Source organism: Macrotis lagotis, chromosome 3 (assembly GCF_037893015.1).
Source record: "Macrotis lagotis isolate mMagLag1 chromosome 3, bilby.v1.9.chrom.fasta, whole genome shotgun sequence".
In the NCBI taxonomy this organism is placed as follows: domain Eukaryota; kingdom Metazoa; phylum Chordata; class Mammalia; order Peramelemorphia; family Peramelidae; genus Macrotis; species Macrotis lagotis.
The window spans coordinates 202,626,964-202,648,542 of NC_133660.1; the positions used below are offsets into that span (position 1 = coordinate 202,626,964).

General features: G+C 40.0%; 1 protein-coding gene across 1 annotated transcript in view; it reads left to right on the forward strand.

Annotated features, from left to right (window-relative positions):
- The window catches only part of FAM184B (family with sequence similarity 184 member B), a 136,806-nt gene that overhangs the window by 112,626 nt on the left and 2,601 nt on the right, over window positions 1-21,579 (forward strand). Inside the window, exons 8-16 of the mRNA XM_074229732.1 lie at window positions 1,778-1,898; window positions 3,045-3,257; window positions 4,288-4,441; window positions 5,799-5,911; window positions 12,339-12,523; window positions 13,447-13,593; window positions 15,044-15,161; window positions 19,692-19,796; window positions 21,184-21,386. Of these exons, the coding sequence (XP_074085833.1) occupies window positions 1,778-1,898; window positions 3,045-3,257; window positions 4,288-4,441; window positions 5,799-5,911; window positions 12,339-12,523; window positions 13,447-13,593; window positions 15,044-15,161; window positions 19,692-19,796; window positions 21,184-21,386 (1,359 nt within the window). The remainder of the gene's footprint in view (window positions 1-1,777; window positions 1,899-3,044; window positions 3,258-4,287; window positions 4,442-5,798; window positions 5,912-12,338; window positions 12,524-13,446; window positions 13,594-15,043; window positions 15,162-19,691; window positions 19,797-21,183; window positions 21,387-21,579) is intronic.

The window sequence follows — 21,579 nt, forward strand, 5'->3', positions numbered from 1 at the left end:
ATGGACCAAGATTATAACATGGGCTTGATCCTTCTGAATATCTTGTCACTGATGGACAGCAATGATGAAAGGTCCACTTGTGCCCTATGACCTTCATTTTCTTGCCCAAGATTGTGTGATCCTCATTCTTAACAAGACTATTTTGTTCCTCACTGGGAGTTTCTTTTGTGCCCACCTAAGTCATGAGAAGTAGACAATAGTTTTCCATCTGTTTTGACAAAACTTGGAAGTGTCTATCAGAGCTCACAGGCATGCTTGCCGTTATCCCCTCTGGGCAGGTAGTCAACAATCACTCGGATTCTCATTCAAGTGTAGACCAAATAAAACTATATTAATGCCTATATAATTCATAATGATTTTAGCCTATTTAATCACATTACTAAAAGGTTGACTTTAAAGGAGACTTTTCTCACTTTTTCTTTATAATTTTCAACTTGGCAGAAATAGATGGCCACATCTGGGTTGGTAATCCTGCCTTTGGACCTTTGACATCAGCAATGTTATTGCCTTGACACTTTTACCATTGTGGCATCTGCCATCCAGAATTGCTCAGAGAGCCCATTTCAGCCTATTACCCCCCCCTTCCCCCATTAAGACTATTTTATTTCTGAACTAGGCAGTGCCCTGGTCATTTTTATCTGCAAGGACTAAGGTCTCCGGAAGGTACTTTAGAGTCAAAGGAAATGTTGTACTGCATTTGCTGCTTTGCATGAATATGATATTTTTTTCACCAGCCTCAGAATTTTCTCTGTTCCTTTTCTTCTGTGCACAGGATGCCTTTCCTCCTCATCCTCTGCTATTTGTAATCTTTAGTTTCTTATAAAGTTTTAGCTCAAATTTCTTCTAGTGTGAGAAGCCCATCTGGATCCCCATTAGTGCCCTCCCTAATCCTCAAAATTATCTTGTATTTGCTATATATGTAGTAAATGTACACATATGTATTTATTACATACTATTTACATATATACTATTACATTATATACCATATGTTATCTACACTATATATATAAACATATATTAATACAAAGCTTTTTGGTGGATTGTGTCCAACTTTTAATGACTCCAGTTGGACTTTTCTTGGCAGAGATACTGGAGTGGTCTGCCATTTGCTTCTCTAGCTCACTTTACAGATGAGGAAACAGAGGCATACAGAGCTAAATGACTTGCCCAGGGTTACTCAACTGATGTGCCTGAGACTGGATTTGAATTCAGGTCCTCTAGGGTTTGTACTCTACTCACTGTGCCTCCTAGCCGCCAAATACTATTTGCATAGTATACAATTAAATAGTATACTATAAACTATTTATTATAGCATATGATATGCACACACATACAATTTATCTAATTGGCATAGTGGCTAGAATGCAGGACTTGGATCAAGAACTACTGAGCTCAAATCCTATCTCAAATACTTTCTTAGCTGTCTGACCCTAGGAATGTCACCTAATTTCTCTGTGCCTTAGTTTTCCTTATCTGTAAAATGGGGATAGTAGCACTCACCTCATAGGGTTGTTGCAAAGGACCAAGTGAGCTAACATGTGTAAAGTGCTTTGCAAAACTCAAAGTGTGATATAAATGCTAGTTGTATTATCTTCTTGTTGTCCTGTTCCACTGCCAACCCCCTTGAATGTAAGCCCCTTGAGGGTATGCATTGTTTTTCTCTTGTCTCTTTATGTTTAATACCTACTGTATATGTTTCCTATATAAGAAACTTCATAAATCTGTTGAATTTCATTCTGAAGTTCTAATACCCAATATTATCCCTCTATCTTTAAAGGTTGGAAAGACCCTGCAGATGGAAAGATAACAAACAGTCTCCCTTCCTGAAAGAGGAGGCATCTCAAACCCAGACTTTACCAGAAGACTGGCAGAACCAGAGAGCCAGTTTGCAAGCACAGGTAGAATGGTATCATTTCCATGGGTTGCCTAGGGTCATCTTTCATTCAACTGGCATTAGTTTTTGTCTTTATATCTTGGGTACAAATGAAGCTCTTTACGCACACATGTGTTGTGGGGGGCAGTGGTGGGGGAGTGCTTAGGGTCTTTTTGATCCTAGATCCTATTTTCCATCTATCTTTTACTTGTAGAGGCAGCATGTAATAGTGGATAGAGTTAGGAAAGACTTAGAATCCTTCCCAGACTTGGGATTCAGAAAGCCTGGGTTCATTTTCTGCATCAGACATTTATGTTCCTGAGCAAACCACTTAAAGTCAATGTGCCTCAGTTTTCTCATCAGTAAAATGAGAGAATTGAACTTGATGGCCTTTTAAATCCTTCTAATGCTAAAGCTATGGTGCTATGCCTCTTCTCCCCTACTTCCCAAACCCATGTCTTCTCATTCTGGAGCTCACATGATGGAAGCCCCTCTGTACTTGAAGGAAGTTTCTATTCTGCTGTTTCACTGTAGATAATAATAGCTAAATTATAATGCTTTAAGTTTTGCAGCATACTTTATATAAGTATCTTCTGTGATCCTTACAACAAACAAGGCAGGAATTATGGTTTTCCTCACTTTGAGGATGAAGACACTGAGTCTGAGGAAAGTTAAATGACTTGACCAGAGTCATATACCTCATAAGTATTTGAGTCAGAATTTGAACTCAGAATTTCTTGACACCAAGTGTTCTATATACAGGATCAAGGTGCCTGTCATGTCAGATCTCTTCTTAGTAACCCCCTGATTCTAGCCTCAACCTCCTTACCTTTATACCTCATTTTTAATATTACTTGACTATACTCAGTGAAATTGCTCTCTTCCTTCCTGCCTGCCCTTCCTCTGCCTTTACTTCCTCCATCTGACCCATGTCACCCACATGAGCACCCTTCCTGGGACTGTTTATTCCCATGACTGCATATTTCTGTTCTCTTGTTTCTTCCTTGAAGTTTGATGATGATGGTACTTTTCAGGACAGAAGGTTCCCAGTGAACTGTAATTCTGCAGTGCGCTTTTGTTAGGGCAAACTAACCTCCCCCCCAATAAAAAAACAACCCACCAGTGGGTAAGAGCTCTCTGGGTGCTGAGTGAATGATCATATTATTTGGAGATTTCCCAGATGAAGCAGGCTCTGGAGCAGTCTGCCCATAACTACAGAGAGGATCTTCAGGAGCTGAAGCAATTATCTGACAAAGAACGGGAGAAGCTTTTTCGGGAACTTCAAGATCATATCAAGCAGAGCCAGACTGTTAAATCCCAGCTGGAGGCCTCCCATCAAGAAGCCTTAAAGATCATGGAAGGTGTTAAAAACCAAGAACTGAAGGTAATGTTTCCATGGCAATAAAAACACAAGGCCTCCAGCCCTAGGTCAGACTTATGAGCCTTTAACCTCAGGGTCTCAGCCTGAGGCAGACACCCACAGGTATCTTGGGGCTCCTCCTTGAGGTCAACGTTGGAGGGAACAAGACATACTTGAATATCCTAGTTCTCCTTAATGAATAACCAGGTGTATTTCTGTCATCTGATGACTTAATATGGAAAAAAAAAACCCTATTTTTGCAGCTTGCTCCATAGTTTGGGGTTGGACAGTTTCCCTGGTTTAGAGTCTTCCTTCATTTGTATTAGGTATATCCTCTCTAGGTAATAAATGAGCCCATTTTAGCTTCAGAAGCTAAAGGTCACCTGGGACCGGTGCTGAGGGACAAGTGTGTGAGGGAAGGGGAAAAGGCAGTCCCCCTCGACTGCTGCCATCTACGTTTAAGCATTTCAGGAGCCCTAACTAACACTGAGTAGTTTGGGTAGTGGAGGAGGAAAAGGAGGGACAGCGTGATATAGGGAGCCCCAGATGAGAAGTCACACGTCCCAGTCAGAGTGTGGCCCAGCCCACAGTAACTATGGACAGAGCATTTCAGGGCCAGGCCCTCTCTGGGTGGGAAGGACCCTGAAGGCTGGTTCCTGATCGCTCTTGTCGGTGCATTGGATGAAGGGGGAGTAAAATGTTTCTAACTGGAGCAATCAGAAGGAAGGTTTTTGTCTGATTTTGACAAATGGTGGGTTTTTGACGGCTCTCCTTAGTGACTGGAAAGGGAACGAGTGAGGTATAATGAGGAGGAAAGCACCGGGTGCTGGAGAAGACGGAGGCTCACACCTGCACCACTGAATGGGGACCAGTTGGGACAAATAACTGCCCAGTTCCTTCAGTGCTCCCTCAGAGGAACTGTCCAACCTGAGTTAAAGCAGCTGCTGGGGTTTCTGTCTAAGCAGGCCCTTGCGCCCTCCTGGGTGCTTGCCAAGGCTCTTCCTCAGTCTGGAGTCTCTCTCTCTCGCTCTCTCTTGTTTTCCTTTGCCGGTAGGAGGTGGAGGAACGCCTCAAGAAGGAGTACAGCCACACCTTCCAGATGCAGCTGCAGTCTCACCAGCTGGAACTGCAGGCCTTGGAAGAAAAGGCCAGCAAAGACCTTCAGGTGGAGCGGGAGAGGGTCCAGAAGCAGCAGAGCCTCTTGCTAGGTACTCCGGCGCCCAGAAACGGGGTGACTGAGACACAGAGGAACTGGATAAGCCCTGTCTGACCCCTCCAGGTTTTCAATATAGTTAGGACTGCGTGACTTAACTCTTTATGTGCCTCATTGGGTGGAAGGTGGGGGGGAGGTCGGGGTGATGGAGAAAGAGGAGTCGGACTCTGGGATGCTGGCAGGAAGCTCTCTGGGGGTGGGCACTGGCCTTCCTTTGATCCACGGACCCCCAGGGCTTAGGGTGGCCCTTTGGACACAGACGCTTCATAATCGCTTGTTGGACTGGATGTCCTGATAGCAGAAGCAGACAAGTGAGGTGCATGGCTGTGCATTATATGTTGTCATACATGCTGTTAACATGCACACGCACACATGTGTGCACACATGGGCACAAATACCACCCAAGAAGTGGGAGGATTTTCTATTTGTTTCAATTCCTCCCAATGCAGTCCTGCAGACTTGGGCTCTTGCCTTCTGTGATCTCTTAATACTTTTTACTCACATGCACATATACACATATCACGCATGCATGCATCTATCCACACTTAACTCATAAATATATACCTATCTATTTAAACATAAACATGAAAACATACACACATCTATAAATATATGCATGCAAGACATATTTGCATGCATTGCATGCATATAAAAATAAGTGCATGTATGGCTATACAGATACACCCATCTAAACATAAACATGCACACAGTACAATATAGACAAATATATGCACCCATGTGCATGCACATACTTATGTGTGTGTCTGTGTATGAGAGAGGAAAGCCTAGCACAACCATGGGCATATTGGGAAACAAGGATGAAACCTAGATATATTATATATCTTGGGGAAGGGATATGTGGTGTTTTATATCTTTCCTCATCACATTCTTCTTTAATTAATGAACTGGCCGTGGTCTTTCTGATTTGATCCAAACTCTTTATGACTATGTGAAAGAGATCTGTTCATGTTCTCCACTTAAGAAATGGAATAAAAATTTAACCAGCTCCTTTGTGACTTCCTCATAATAAAAAGTAGCTCTTCCATTTTTTTTTTTCCTCTCTGGAAGAGATCCACACAGAGACTTAGCCTGGGTGCTGGCAGGGTACATCTCTTGTCCTGATGCAGCAAACTAATCATTTCTAGGCAAAGCTTGGACCCTTAAGAGGAGACTGGAAAAAGAGGGGGGAGAGGCTCAGATCTTAAAAAAAAAAAGAAAGAAAAGCATTTCTGAATCCTGTGGGCGAAATCAGGATATAAAACTCAAACCTCAGCCACATCTTCACTGCCTAGTCCCTCTAGGTCTGACACCTCCTCACTCCTTGTCTAATCTCCTTGCCTTTTTGTCCCTAGATTCCCTTAGAATGGAGTTATCAGAACAGCAAGCATCCTTTATCAGCCAACAGAAGGAAATAGAGGAACTCGAGGCCCAGCTGAAGACTCTAAGAGGACTGAAGAAACAGCAGGCAAGTTTCCAGCACTCTACTCACAGTGCAGTGTTGTATTTTAGAGCTAAAACACCACCTTTCCCCTTTTATAAATTTTAAAGTCCCCTATACCAATTTTCTCCTGGTCTGTGTGTGTGTGTGTGTGTGTGTGTGTGTGTGTGTGTGTGTGTCTGTGTGTCTATGTGTCTGTGTGTATGTGTGAAAGAGAGACAGACAGACAGAGAGTGAAAAGGAGGAGGGTAGGGAGGGAGAGGTTGAGTGTGCCAATAGCATCAAACCCTTTAGTTGATATGTCCATCTTTTGTTCTGCTTTTGAAACAGGTGTCTGAAACACTGATGAGGGTATTTTCTATTTATTTATTTAAGGTAATGGGGCTAAGAGTGACTTGCCCAAGATCACACAGCCAGGCAATTATTAAATGTCTGAGGTCACATTTGAACTCAGGTCCTCCTAACTCCAGTGCCAGTGCTGATGAGGGTGTTATCAAACTGAAAAGCACATTATAAAAGCTGAATAAAGTTAAGAGTATATTTTGAAAAGACACCTTAGTATATGTTAACATTATAAAATTTGACTTCTTTAACATAGTGGGGACCCTTGTAAAGCTCCCGAAGAAAACCTGGGCTAAGAAAACTAGGACTAACCCCAGAAACTTCCATCTCCTAGGGCAGCTCTGGGATTTTCCTCTAGAACTGCTCTCTTTTCCTGCCCCCTGTCCCTTCCCTCAACCTCCTGTTTTTATCAAGACTAAAAATGTCAGCTTTGACACTTCTTCATACCTGTCTCCAAACGGACTCATGCATGAAGGGCTGGAGAGTCTTTCTTCATAATGTGGTTCAGTCCCCCTACCCCATTCTTTCCATTTTGACTTTCTCTTTACTCTTCATCACCTTAAATCTGAACTACTGAATCATCTCTAAGACATTTTTTCTGGCTCTAATCTGGTCTTCCTCTACTCCCCACTACACGCTGCCACTTTATCAATCTATGACCCCTTCATAAAATATCATAAAAGGTTAACATACAAACCCCTCTATCGGATAATGTCCTTTACTCTCTGGTTTCAGATGATCAGTTTGTGCTGATCACAGTGACTCTTCATGAACAGTACATCGCATTTAACCTGACCTCTTTGATGTTCCTCATCTGGTCTCAGCATCATCCACCATGCTCGTTTTTACTCCCTCCTCAGATCTGCCCTATGAAAACTCTTCCCCTTCAAGGCTCAGCTAAAGTGCCATCCTTTATTAGAGACTTATTTCATTCTTCTAGTAGTTTCCCCTTCCCACTCTCACCGCCCCAGACAAATTATTCATTTTAAAATTTCATATTCACTTATCTATGTACATGTTGTTCTTTCCAGTTGAGGGAACCTTCTCTACTTCCTAAACTCCTTGTCTTTGTATCTCCAATACCTTGAAAAGCTCCTATCACATAGTACACATACATATACACATAAACATATAAACACACATGTAGATACAGATATATGCATACGTCTACAACTTCTGGGGCTTGTGATCAATATCTCCTCTGAACTACAGTACTATGGCACATTACACTATTCATTTGGTTGAATGTTATAATAGAAAGAGCACTGGATTTGGGGTCAAGAGGGATTCAAGTTCAAATTCTGACATTTTACTAGTTGTATGATCTTTACTCTCTGTGTCAGCATTCACCAGAGAATCTTGTTTGATCCCCATCTGCCAGAGAAGCATCTTTAGGAAGAAGGCCTCAACAGCTGTATTTTGCTCTCTTGACTGAAATGCTGTTTTGTAGTCAACAAACAGTAAACAGTGATTTTGCATTGACTTTTCTGTAAGTTGTGACTGTTAAGATGTGGTTTGCTATAGAAAATCATCTATGAAAACATATTTGTTCCTTTCTCACATTTTCATCAAGCACATACAGATTAACATAAAGATTTTAATAGAAATTGTAAAGTAGGCAAATGAATGGGTGGGTAATTATGGAGATCTCAGTTGCCTTTGGGGGGGGCAATAATATATGAGGTCCCCCCTCCCTTTTCCATTCTTTTGGTATCCTCCTTCATCCGAAATAGTTTAAAAATTAATTACTCATTGCTTTCAAAATTATTTCTCCTCAGCACACATATTTTTACACATCCTTAATTTAATATAATCATTTTTCTTGATATCATCTTCTTAAATTTATTCTCAATTAATTAATTATTTCTCAAATTGAATACTGAAGCAATATAGTTAAAGTGTCACAGTTCCATTGTCATTGACAGAAAGAATCAAACCCTCAGAGAACCTGCCAAATCTGTTTCCTCTCTGCCCTATTTGGTTTGTCCCAGTTAACTCCATCAATAATTTGGGAATGATGTGGCATGGTTGAGTCTATTAAGATGAGTTATATTAGAGAGTACTATCAAGACCTATATTTGGATTTCCAAAGCAAAAAGTAAGGGAAATGTAACCAGAGAGTAGTCTTTACAAGATGGGGATATTAATGAATTGCAATCTCAACAAGAATCAATGGTACAGGGGCAGCTAGGTGGCACAGTGGATAGAGCACCAGCCCTGGAGTCAGAAGGACCTGAGCTCAAATCTGGTCTCAGACACTTAATAATTGCCTAACTGTGTCACCTTGGGCAAGGCACTTAAAAACCCCATTGCCTTAAATAAATAAAAATTAAAAAAAAAGAATCAATGGTACAGCCCCAAAAGGGAGTATCATTTTAGGCTTCAGTAAGAAAAGCATGATGTAGGGGCAGTGGATAGAGCACTGACCCAGGAGTCAGGAAGACCTGAGTTCAAATCCAGCCTCAGACACTTAATACTTACTTAGCTATATGACCTTTGAGCAAGTCACAACCCCATTGCCTTGCTAAAATGAAAAAAAAAAAAACAAGTATTTTGTACTGGATAAGGAAGTTGATAGATCATCCTGCTACTGCCACCAGTCAGACCCTACTGGGCTCTTGTTTTCATTCTCTGCATCATACTTAAGGATAGACACAGAAAAGTAGCCACAGAAAGACCACTGAGATTATGAAAGGACTGAAGATGATGCCAAGTGATAAGCACTTGAAAGATCTGAAGATATTTATTTGGAGAATAGGAAAATAAGCTGTTTTTGATTATCTTCTATGCTAGCATGAAAGAGTAGGAATAGATTTTTCTGCTTGTCTCTAAATAGAACTAGGAACTTTGGGGAAATGGCTGAGGCATATTTGGGCTTAATGTGAGAAAGAATTTCCCAAAAGACATTGTTATTCAAAAGTGGAATATGCTATCCCAGCAGGTGGTGTCCCCTTCATTTAAGGTCCTTCAACTGAAGGAGAAAGCTAGATGATCACTTACTGGGATTATTGTAAAGAAAATTCTTGGTTAGGTATAGGTTGGGCCAGATGACCCATGTAGTTCTTCTCAACTCTAACATTCTATGATTCTATTCAACTCGTTTTAGCAAAATCACCTGCCAGGGGAATATAAGATGGATTAAAGGAAAAGGGACCAAAGATATAAAGAATTAGTTAGGAGGATGTTACCTACGGATATGCAGGTGCAGGTGTAAGGTCATAGAGGACAAGGATATTTGTATTATCAAGACTAAGGAATGGCTATTGCTATTTGTCCTTTGTTCTCCAAGAAGATCATGCCTTCAAGGAGATGACACCATGATATACACATGAATTGGATTTGAGTGAGAGGTTACTATGCTAAGTCACCAGTCTCACTTCCTCCTTGGGAGTCATCTGAGTTCAGTGGCCAGATATGAATTAGAACAATTGGAGATGGCCCTGGATGCAAGACAATTAGAATTAAGTGACTTGCCTAAGTCATCCAGCTAGCGAGTGTCAAGTGTTTGAGGCTAGATTTGAACCCAGATTCCCTGACTCCAGAGTTGATTCTCTGTCTACTCTGCCTCATTGCCCTAAGGAATGACTATTTGTCCAAAGAAGACATTTCAGTTCTTAGTGAAAAACTGATCATGGAGGGAAAAATAGAAGAGTCAAAGATTTCTTCAGACCCCCAAGATTTTCATCCTGAGATATAAAAACACTGATGAAAATGTGGGAGGTTGAGAAGAACTGGCAAAAAAGATTTTAAATTTGTTGAATTTTTGGTGAATTTGAAGTAAACATCAAATTAAAATGATGTATAGGCAAATAAAATGGCCAATGGATTAGAGCTGCCAATACTAATTTTAAAGTTAGCAGCATATAGTTCATGATATTAGAATTAAAGAAATTCCCTGAGAGAGAACATAAATTGATAAGGAAGAGAATAACAAAGCCAAAATTTTAAGGAACACCAACATTTAGAAAGCAATAGACTAGTTAGGAAAATCTTGTGACATAGAATCATATTGAGGAGAATTCCAAGAAGGACTCATTGACTATGATTGCTCATACTAAAGAGAGGTCCAGTAGTATGGGCCCTGATACAAGATCATTGGATATGTGACTTTAAGGGGATAATTTCAGTTGCATGATTTTAATAAAAAACCAGGAAGCATGGGGTTAACAGGGGAATTTTGTTTTTTTTTTAGATTTTTCAAGGCAATGGGGTTAAGTGGCTTGCCCAAGGCCACACGGCTAGGTAATTATTAAGTGTCTGAGGCTGGATTTGAACCCAGGTACTCCTGACTCCAAGGCTAGTGCTCTATTCACTGCGCCACCTAGCCACCCCCTAACAAGGGAATTTCTAAAGCATTTCTATTTGACTTTGGGGGAATAAGCAATAATATTTCACATTTCTCTAGTACTTTAAACATTTTCTCATATATTATCTTGTTGAACACATTTGGAAATAGGCCAATACCCTCTTGTTCAGACTCGCACTTTCCCCATTCTGAGTGAAGATCTAAATCACTCCAGGACAGACTCTGCTGCCTTACCTAAAACCCACCTGACCATGGCCATATGTGATCACAGAGCATCAACAAAGAGAAGATTCAATTATAAGTCAGTGTATATTAAATGTTTCCCATGCTCAGAGAGAGACCTTTTGGATACCTGTAGCATCTCCTCAATGAAAAATAAGTAATATTTACTGCTATCACGGTATATTCATTGAAAAACATTCATTAATTCAACAAAGTTTTTTAAAAATTGATGCCTTTTACTTTTTAAGTTTTTTCTTGATATATCACCCTCCAACTGAACCTTCCTTTGTAACAAAGGGAAAAGACAAGAAAAACTGACTTCCAGAATGTCTATGTGAGAACATTTACAGCATTCCACACCTGCTGTCCCCAATCCAGAGCAATATGGGTCCTGTTTTCTGCAATCAGGATTCAGCAAACTCTAAGGCAGTACCTACTGTGTGTAAAACCTTGTGTCCATCTGTGAGAAATGGAAAGAGGCTTCCGACATAGTCCCTTGTCCTCATAAAACTTACAATCAAGTAGGAGAAAACAAGACATGTCTAAACATAGCTAATGTAAAATAGAGTTTGATTAGGGCAGCCAGCTAGGCAGCAGGGAGATAGAACCCTAGGTCTGGAGTCAGAAAGACCTGAATTCAAATCACATCTCAGACACATACTAACTGTATGACCCTGAGCAAGTTGCTTAACCCTGTTTGCCTTGATTTCCTCATCTATAAAATGAATTGGAGAAGTTCATGGAAAACCACTCTAGTATCTTTGCCAAGAAACCCCAAAGGGGCTCACAAAGAGTCAGACCTAACTGAAAATGACTGAACAAAAACAGATATGGAAACTGAGGGATAGGGAGGTTAAGTCCAGACCTAAGGGGTACAAAACATTTAATCCTCTAAAATCTGCACAGCATTAACCATTTTAGAGTCAGGTTTAGCTGACTGACAAGATGAAAAAAAAAACAAAACAAAACTGTAAAAGAAGTTCTGTTTTTAAGGATCCTCAATTGAACTTGTCATCTTTGCCCTCAGACTCTGTTGGAACTAGGTGGTAGCACTTGGAGTCAGGAATAATAATATTTATAATAAAAACAACTAACATTTATATGGTGTTTATTCTGGGTCAGACACTGTGTTAAGTGATTCTCATTTGATACTCCCAAGGATCCTGGAAGGTAGGTGTTATTAATATCTTTGTTTTTAAAGATGAGAAAACTGAGGCAAGTAGAATGACTTGTCCAAGGTCACCTAGCTAGTAAGTGTCTGTGAACTCTGATCTTCCTGTCTCTTGGTCCAGAGATCTAACCATAGTTTAAATCCTACCACTTGTTAGTTGTGTGATCCTGGGAAAGTTGATTACCCTCTCTTAACCTCAGTTTCCTTATCTGTAAAATGAGATAATTGCCCTTCCCTCCCAGGGTCCTTGTGAGGATCACCTGATATACAACAGTTTGCCGACGTTTTGCAGAACTTTACATAAAGGCTCTACATAAATGCTAGCTCTTAGCTATTGTATTAGATGGGCTACAACCACTAAGCTTGTTCTAAAGTGCCCTTTACCAGGTAACATGACCTAGCCTTCTTCTTAGGAAGGAAACAGCCAGAGCCAGATCAACTCTCTTACTGGGGCAGTGGAGAAGTGTCAGAGGGAGATGGTTGGTCTGAAGAATGAGAATTCACTTCTGAAGGAGACTTTGCAGCTGCTCAGCGCGGAGGCTGAAATGCAGAAACAAGGGGCCATCCAGCTTCAGGAGAGGGAAAGGCAGCAGCGAAGGTCGGTCTCCATTTCTTCCTTTTTATAGGTTTCTTTCAGCCGGCATTGAAGCTTGGGGGCGATGTCCCCCTCCTCAAGGAAAACATTTAGTAGGACACAACCGCCAGTTGGTCTTTCTTTTCTGGCTTGAAAATTCCAGTGTTGGAAATACAGGAACTGTATGTGGCCCTACAATTTGTGTTTCTGTTACCTGGAGTCAGAAGGGTTGCGAAGAGTGACTTAGGTGGTAGAATTAGGGGGTTGGAGGGAGAGTCCAACTGTCTTCACCCAACTTGGCTGGGTCAGGGTCAGTCCAATATAATAAGTAACTCCTTCACATCAGACCGTTCTTCCTCATCTCTGACCTTGACCTCCCTGAGTGGGGTTGAAGGTTCAATTCTGGAAAGATGAAGTTTGTTTTGGGGTTGTAGAGTTGCTTGGAAACAAAGAAAATAAGTAGGTAAACTTGCTTTTAGTCACTAATTTTGAGATTTCTCAGGGATGGGCCTTAGTCCATAGGATTCTAGGCAGAGTCCTTTCTCATCCTTTGAGGGGAAATAGGATGGTGGGTTCCCCTTCTTAGCAGCCAGGCAGTGAGTAGATTGAGGGGAGATGGGGACTATTGCCAGAAATTCTCTCCCTAAACAAAGTATACTTGGCTACACATGGGAGGGACTGCAGAGGGTGGGGTGGGGGTGGGTAAGAGCTTCTATGTACCACTAAGGATTCCCCAATCTTAGGCCCCCAGATCTAATTTCCTACAGTTCTTCTCTACATAAAAGCCCCTTTTGCAACAACCTCCCAATCCCCTCTCGCTGAATTGGAATAAATCACAATTTAGGTTTAAAGTAGACTCTAGGAATACCACCCTCACCCTTCTCAGTAAAACGTAACAGAGCCCACCAAGCCCGGGCAAAAATGATGCTTGTATATCATGTTGCAAGGATGCTGGAGGAAGATCTTCAAGTCAAACATAAACAAGAGATGGATGCCTTGAAACAAGATCATCGGAAAGAGATCCAAAGCATGGTGTCGGATTTCAGCAGCACTCAGGCCCACCTGCAGAACAAGATCGTCTCCCTGGAAACGGAGTAAGGGATTTAAATGAAGCTATTATGCCTTAAAGTTAGCTGGGGGCTGCTGGGTCTAAAATGATGCTGTTTATGAGATTATATTCCCATTCTGGGGAAGGTAAAGGAGATGTAATCTCATTTTCTTTTTTATTGGCTGGGAACCTTTTGAGTTATGTCTCTCTCCCCAACACTGGCTAACTCAAACTTATGGAAGAAATATAAAATAAGTCTTGCCTTATTAAGTTAGACCCCTGTTGCTGAAATGGACCTTGGAAACTATTTAGGCTGACATTTTTATCAGGGAACAGAGATTTGAAATGACTGATCCAAGGTTACACAGGAAGTTAGTAGCCAAGCTGGGATTACATCCCAAACCTTCTGACTCAAGTCCAGTTCCTTGAATGCCCAATAAAAATGAATCCTCTAGAAACCACTTAGTGAAAGCTTTTTCAAGGGAACCTTGAAAGTTCACTAAATTATCACCCTCTTAACTTTACTTCCATGTTTGTGAAGATCCTTCCAGGCTAGGTTGCCCATGGCTGGGGAGGGGGGGCGGGGTATGTGTCTTTTAGCTCCAAAGAGGGGATCATCTGCTAAGCCTGCTGACCCCTGACCTGTGGCCAGCGGATGTCAGCAGCATCCCTAGGACAAAACATGTGCAGTTCACTTACACAGTCACCAAGGTCTCCTTGACATCTGGGACCCGGGGCTTGTGGCTCTTGTGTTCTGGCTCTGTCTCTATCTCTCTCTTTCTCTCCTTTCTCCCCCCCCCCCCCATTTTTCCCCCTCTCCACCTATCTCTGTGTCTGTCTCTCCTTCTCTCTCTCTCCTTCTTCTGTCTCTGTCTCTCTCCCCCCTTCTCTCTCCTTCCCTCCCTCCTAGGGATATAGAATATAGATATAGATATAGAATCTTCTCTTCTTAAATAATTTCAACCAGAATTGTACTCAATTTTCTAAAGAAGAGACTCAGTTCCAGGCATTACTGCTACAATTGACTGAGTGAAGAAGAGAGCTGAGCAGAATATTCAGGTTCCTCCCTAGCTTAGCCAGTTTTTTCCAGCTTCTGCTATTATTTTGGTCCAGAAAGGGCTGGCCTGGGCAGCTAGGTGGCACAGTGGATAGAACACCAGCCCTGAAGTCAGGAGGACCTGAGTTCAAATCCAGTCTCAGACACATAATAATTGCATACCTGTGTGACTTTGGGCAAGTCACTTAACCCCACTGCCTTGGTTAAGAAAGAAAGAAAGAAAGAAAGAAAGAAAGAAAGAAAGAAAGAAAGAAAGAAAGAAAGAAAGAAAGAAAGAAAGAGAAAGGGCTGGACAACGAAAGCTACAAAATTATTCTACTTGCTCTTTTCTTTTTTGTCAAATGCAGGCTCAACTAATTATATACATGATCCAATAGCTGGTTATCTAATTAGACAACTAATTATATACTAATTACTTATGTTTATTTGATTGAAACAGCCTTAAAGATGCTGAAGAGAAACTACGGAAATGGGAATCCAGACCAGAAGATTTACACCTTATAAGCATTTTGCAAAACAGATTAAGTGAACGAGAAGAAATCATCAAACAGTTAACAGTAAGGATTTGGAGTTTTCTGTGCCAAAGTGAAAAATTCTGGGGTACATTAGGATAGAGACCAAAAATATCATTCAGGATTGACTTTTCCCAGGAGAATGATGGCTTCCTTCTTAGCACTTTAGAGGATTATAGATTTAGAGCTAGATGAGGTTATCTCAGCCAACCCTTTTCATTTTCTGAGTCAGGAAAATGTAGACCAGAGAACTCTCTGAATCAGGCCATTAATCCATTTAATTGTTATTTCATTCAGTTTACATCTCCACATTATAGCCACAAGAATGGCATGTGAGACATAGCTATGGCATTCCTTTTATTTATTTAATCTGGTCAAAAAAAATTGTAGGACTTGTTTGTCCTTTGGCTCCCCCCACCCCCAGCTCTTCTTCAGAGTCAAACTTAACCCTGTGATTAATTTCTCAAAGGTTTTTTATTTTGTTTTTTGCAAGGAATGGGAGTAAGTGACTTGCCCAAGGTCACACAGCTAGGTAATTATTAAGTGTCTGAGGCTGGACTCAGTCTGGTCCTCCTGACTCCAGTGCTGGTGTTCTATCCACTGTGCCACCTAGCTGCTCCCTTAAAAAATTTTTGTTGATACTTATAGATGTTTTTAAAATTCACTTTTATGTCTAGATATATCCACCTCCTTCCTCAGAGCCAGCCATTCCTTGTAACAAAAAAAAATAATATATACCTATACCTATATACTCCAATAATTCGTGGAGGAAAGAAGTGGGTACCTTTTCTTTTCTCTTCTTTAGGGCCACACTTAGTGACATGACATCAAATCAGTCAGCATTTTTATAAGCCAGATGCTATTCCAGGCATGGGTATTCAAAGACAAATGTAACAGTTCCTGTCCTCAAGAAGCTTACAGTCCAGTGAGAGGAATCAACATGTACAAATATAGCTATATCTAAATCTAATATGAGATAATTTTTGGAAGATAGAAGTAGCAGGCTTTCAACTAGAAGGTGGTGCTTTGAGCTGTCTAGAGGAGACTTAATGTTTCTAAAGAGCTGGAGGTGAGGAAGGGGGAATTCTTAGTATATGGGACAACCAATATGGAGATGAGAGATCACCCCTTGATTAATGCTGTTTCTGAGGGAAGCCCAGGAGAGCTAAGGGAAGTTCCTGGTTTCTCTCTGCCATCTTGGCTCCCTGAGAGATCTCTTAATAAAGCTATGATGTATATTTCTAATCACTTTCCTTTCTAGATGTTTACTAACAATATCTTGAATGATCTTTAATCTATCTTTAATGATAAAATTATCTCAGAAATTAAAGTCAAGGTCATTGGCCAATAGTTTGCAGTTTGCAATTCTCTTTCTCTGAAAATTGGATATTTTGTCTTTCAATTTTGGGGTATCTCTCCAATTTTCAAAAATAGTGATATAATAACTAGGACTCATCTGTACTTTAATGATCATCCACAGAGTGTGGCTCTGGAATCACACCCGCCAACCCTTTCCATATCTGAGGATAAAATTATCTGATCCAGATGACTTGCTACTCTCAATTTCCTTCTTTGTCTAGGTTGACTGTAGCCATTTTTCATTTTCAGTGCAAAGGTCGTTCTACTTGCTTGAGAAAACCAATAGAATAAGATTAAAAATTCACTGTGATCATTTATCTTCCCAATACCCTAAACTCAGATCACATTTCTTCTTATGCTATTTTTTATAGGATCAAGCCACTTTGTGTTTAGTCTGTTGCCTGTCTTGCTTCCATTGGCTGAATATTTTTTAAGGTAAATCAATTGAAGAGTCCCCTTTGTATCCACAATAGTCTCTTCAGACAATTTCCATTTTTCTTCCTTACTGGAATGGTTTCCTTTTGTCTTCATGATTTCATTTTTGAGCATTTCCTTTCCATTCTGAGGTGACTCTCTCTCTCTCTCTCTCTCTCTCTCTCTCTAGAATACTACCTATCCTCTGAAATCTACTATCCTAAAATCTAAGGTACTTGTGGACTATATCTAGGTTCTTGTCCTCTACACAAACTCTAGGAGGGAAGAAATCACTTCCTCTCAGGATACCTATCATTTCTACCCCCAACAACTGTTCATTTCTAATGCTAATAAGAATCAGAACCAGAACTTAATTTCTCTTTATTCATTCCCTCCACCTTTAAAACAGAAGTGACAAATGCTCCCAGATTCCTATTACAGATGAAAAAGTAATTAGGAAATGTTGAAAAAAATTAAGATACAATAGCAATAATGTTAATTTGTGACTTAATATGTCAATATGCAGCCTACAAGGATCCATTTCTACTTGTAGTTATCAATAAGGCAAGTCAAGTTATTAGCTGCATAGCTTTTAATAGACAGCTCCAGTAGATGTCTAGATAATTATATTTTCATGACTATATTATGTCTCTGTGCCAGGCTCATGATTTTAGTTCACAAATTCATGTATTTTCTCTTTCTGTCCAAGTGGTTTATAGTATATTCTAATGACAAAATCATTCCTCATTGGTCATCCAGATATTCTCCATCAAGTCTTCCCACCCTGGTTCCTGGATTTCTTTATGGCAATCTCTCTTCCTCATATACAATGCTAACCAACCTATCCTTTTACCTATTTTACTTCTTTTGAGTAAGGCATATTCATTTATAGCCATATTTTAATCCTGGATTTCACCTCATTAATACCTATAAGTGTAATAATTCTAGTTCTTTTTTCTTGTTTTCTAAACTTTGGAAATATGTGTGGAGACATTTGAAAGCCAAAGGTTTTACTACTGGCTACTTTCTTGGATTTTATCTCTTATGAATTTACCTTTCTAGGTAATTGATATTGTTTCTATTTTACAGATTAGGCAGCTAAGGCAAGTAGAGGTTAAGTGACTTGCCTAGGATCATACAACCATTAAGTATCTGAGGCTAGATTTGCATTCAGATCTTCTTGACTGGTAGGCCCCATGATTGTTACACCTCATTCTTTGGACAGCAGTCAGATATCTCTTCCTTCAACCTCAAAGCTCTCCCTCTTCAGAAAGCATCTCAAATTTGTTTTTTGGCTCTAAGTTTACAACTGTCTTTTCCCTTCTTTTGTTCCTCTATAAAACACTACTCTAAAGGGCGGATAGGTGGTGTAGTGGATAAAGCACCGGCCCTGGAGTCAGGAGTACCTGGGTTCAAATCTGGTCTCAGACACTTAATAATTACCTAGCTGTGTGGACTTGAGCAAGCCACTTAACCCTGTTTGCCTTGCAAAAAAATAAAAAAATAAAAAAAACCCACTACTTTCCAATCTCCTGTCAAAGGTCAAGTTTCCCCTCCTCCATCTCAGATTCCTTTTATCTCCATTGAAACCTTGCCTCTGTTTCCTTTAGGAACACCTCATTATTCCTTGTCACCTAGAGAGCTATTTCTTGAGTCATTTCATCTTGTCCTCTAGGAGGGCAACAGGAATCACTTGGAATAAAGATGTCACTCAATTGTGGTAGAAATATAAATATTGCATCTCCAAGGCAAGCCACCTGCTTTCCATACTGATTTGCTATTTTCAGCCCTTTGGGGGAACTACTTGTGAATGTGGATGACTAATCCCCAGGCACTTAAATCTTTCAGCCAATTATCACCTAATAATTTGACAATCCTAGCCAGTCTCTTTTCCCAAATCACCAATTCCACAGCTATGCCTGCCCTTCCCTCTTCCTCCTTGCACTATCTTTGTTTTACCAACTTGCTTCACCTATCTACCTAGCCTTTCAGTTAGTTTTGTTCTCCAGTTGTTCCACTTAACTTTTCTAACTTGTCCTTGTCTTGCCAATTATCTTCTTGTCCTTCCTTCTTGAATCTTCCTCTTCAGATCCTTAAAACTTGATCCTCTTTAAAGTCTGCCCCTTCTTCATCATCCTTCTCTCCCAGAAATGGGAAGTAGAATCCAGACAAGTTTCTGAACTTGGACCTGGAGATCATTTTTCAGAAATTTCTGTTTCTGTTCCTTACTCATACAAACCCCTCCAAATCACCTCCACAATTTCCTTTTTTTCCCCCCTATTCAGCTTAGGTCTTTTTCTCTTCTCCTCCTTCTGCAGAAGTTGTAAGTTGATTTCATATTGTCTTCCAGGGTAGCACTTGAGGATCATAAGACTTAGAGTGGAACTCGAGGGTATCTGGTCTAATGTATTCATTTTACAGAGAAGAAAACTAAGAACCAGGCGGATCAAATGACTTGTCCCATGATCACACAGAAAGTAAAATAGCAAGCACAGAATTTGAATCCATATACTTCAAGAACAAATCCAGTTTTGTCCTGAGCTAAGAGTACTCAGCAAATCTAAGCTCTGAACAACTTTTCCTTAGCTAGAAATAAGTTAATATCATCAATGAAACTTCAAACAAAGAAATGAATAAGAAACTAAATCCAGTCCTTGATTTCTACTGAATCCTTCTTCTTCCCCCAACCTACCCTTCCCTAAAGGAATATTTTGATACCAGGTAATCATTTTCTTTTAAATGAGTCTGCATATTTAAAAAAATATGCAGGCATCGAGACATTTATATTTATTTGTTTTTCAGGAGGAAAGAAGATTTCAGTGTGCAGCATTCCCAAATACCCTCTCTCACCGGAATAGGTCCTTTTCTTTCAATCCTCATCCAGGCTATTTGACCCCCTCCATGAAGGTGAACAAGTTTTTTTCTTTTTAAAACATTAAAAAATTTCCTAAATATAGTACCTAGCTAAAATAGCAATTTAGAATCATAAATTTAGAACTGGAAAAGAACATAGCAATCAGGGTCCATTAAGTTACTCAAAAGAAATCAACCTACAGGAAAAGTTAAATGGACCAAGAACATGTAGTATATATGACGTGCACTTGGGTAGTCAGTCTGTCCATCTGTACTTGGATTGATGCTGCAGATGGTCAAGTTGGGCCCAGAACTGAATAGAAAAGTAGATGAGACTCACTTGGGAAATTTCACAGGACTTCACTTCAGAATGTCCCTTGATACAAAAGTGGTAATTTCAACAGTTTTATTCTCCTAGTGATAATAAATGGTTGTGATTCATGGAATATTATAATCTCTATAAAGGATCAGAAGGGTAAAGAAAAATGAAGAGGCATACGGTGGGTGTTAGGTAGGTGTTGAACGAATGTTACCAGAGAGAGCTCAACAGAAAAAGTGATTTAAAAAGTATCATCAAAGCAAGATATTATCAGAAAGAACCAAGGAGAGGTCATGTAGGGACAGTTAGAGCGACTAGACAGCACAAGTGGTGCATTATTTGGAGAACATTAAAAAAACTGAAGGAAAGCCTCATGTGTGATAGGTAGGTCCTGCAAGGGGGATTTCATTACACAGGACCAGATGAATGAATACATTGTCATACTCACTCAAGGTGGGTATCATAAATCCATATAATATGGAGCATAAATTCAGTAACCATCCACCAATATTCACATTCAAAAACTTTTAAGTGATTAAACATGAAACTGCAAGGTATTTTAGCTTTTAAAAACAGGTATTTTAACAGAATAACAGCAAAAGGTTTCCATCTCTGACACATACTGGCTATGAATGACAAGTCACTTAACCAAGTGTTCCGGGCAGTTCTCTAAAGTGTGTAAGTTGCAGAGCAGTTGAAGATTTGCATTGATAATGAACATGTATATTGCCATTTTGCTTTTGCTTTTTTTCACTCTGCATCTTTTGATATGGCTTCCCTTGTCTCCTTCATATTCTTCCTTTCTTATGGCACAACAGCATTTCATTACATTCACATACTATAGTAGATGGAATGATGGGTTATTCTAGTGGTTTCCACTACTTTGCCAGAGGAATTCTATCATCTTTAATCCCTTAACTAATTCTGAACAATTCAAAACACATAAATAGAATAAAATGTAACCTGTCCTTTAGGGACCTGATAAACAGAAGAACATGGACATACTGAGCAATTTGACTTTGGCATTCTGAAATTCCACAGTGGTACTTTTTCTCTGCTGCTTATGTCTACAGTACCCTCCAAGTGTGAGATACCTTATGAACCCTTCCTTTAAATTAACAGAAAAAGAAAATGGAGGAAGTTCCCAGCCGGGTTGTCAGTGTGCCAAACTTAGCCTCCTATGCAAAGAATTTACTGAGTGGTGATTTGAGTTCCAAGAGAAATGCTGCACCAATAACCAAATCACCAAGCTTAGATCCAAGTTCCAGCTGTGTTAGGTCTGGTCATCAACCAGTCAAATCTCCAGATGCTAAAACTGCCACAAGGTAAGCAGATATCTGGTTAAATTTTTCCATGGAGCTACTTGGAACAATAGGACAAAGATGAATAGTACATAATAATAATAGATTTGAAGTTCAAAAGGTGGAACAACCTGCAAATACTCAAACTGTACTTGTTCATCCTTTTTTTGTGGGGGGGGAGTGGGAAAGGGAGAAATGGTCTTGATCTGTGATTTCA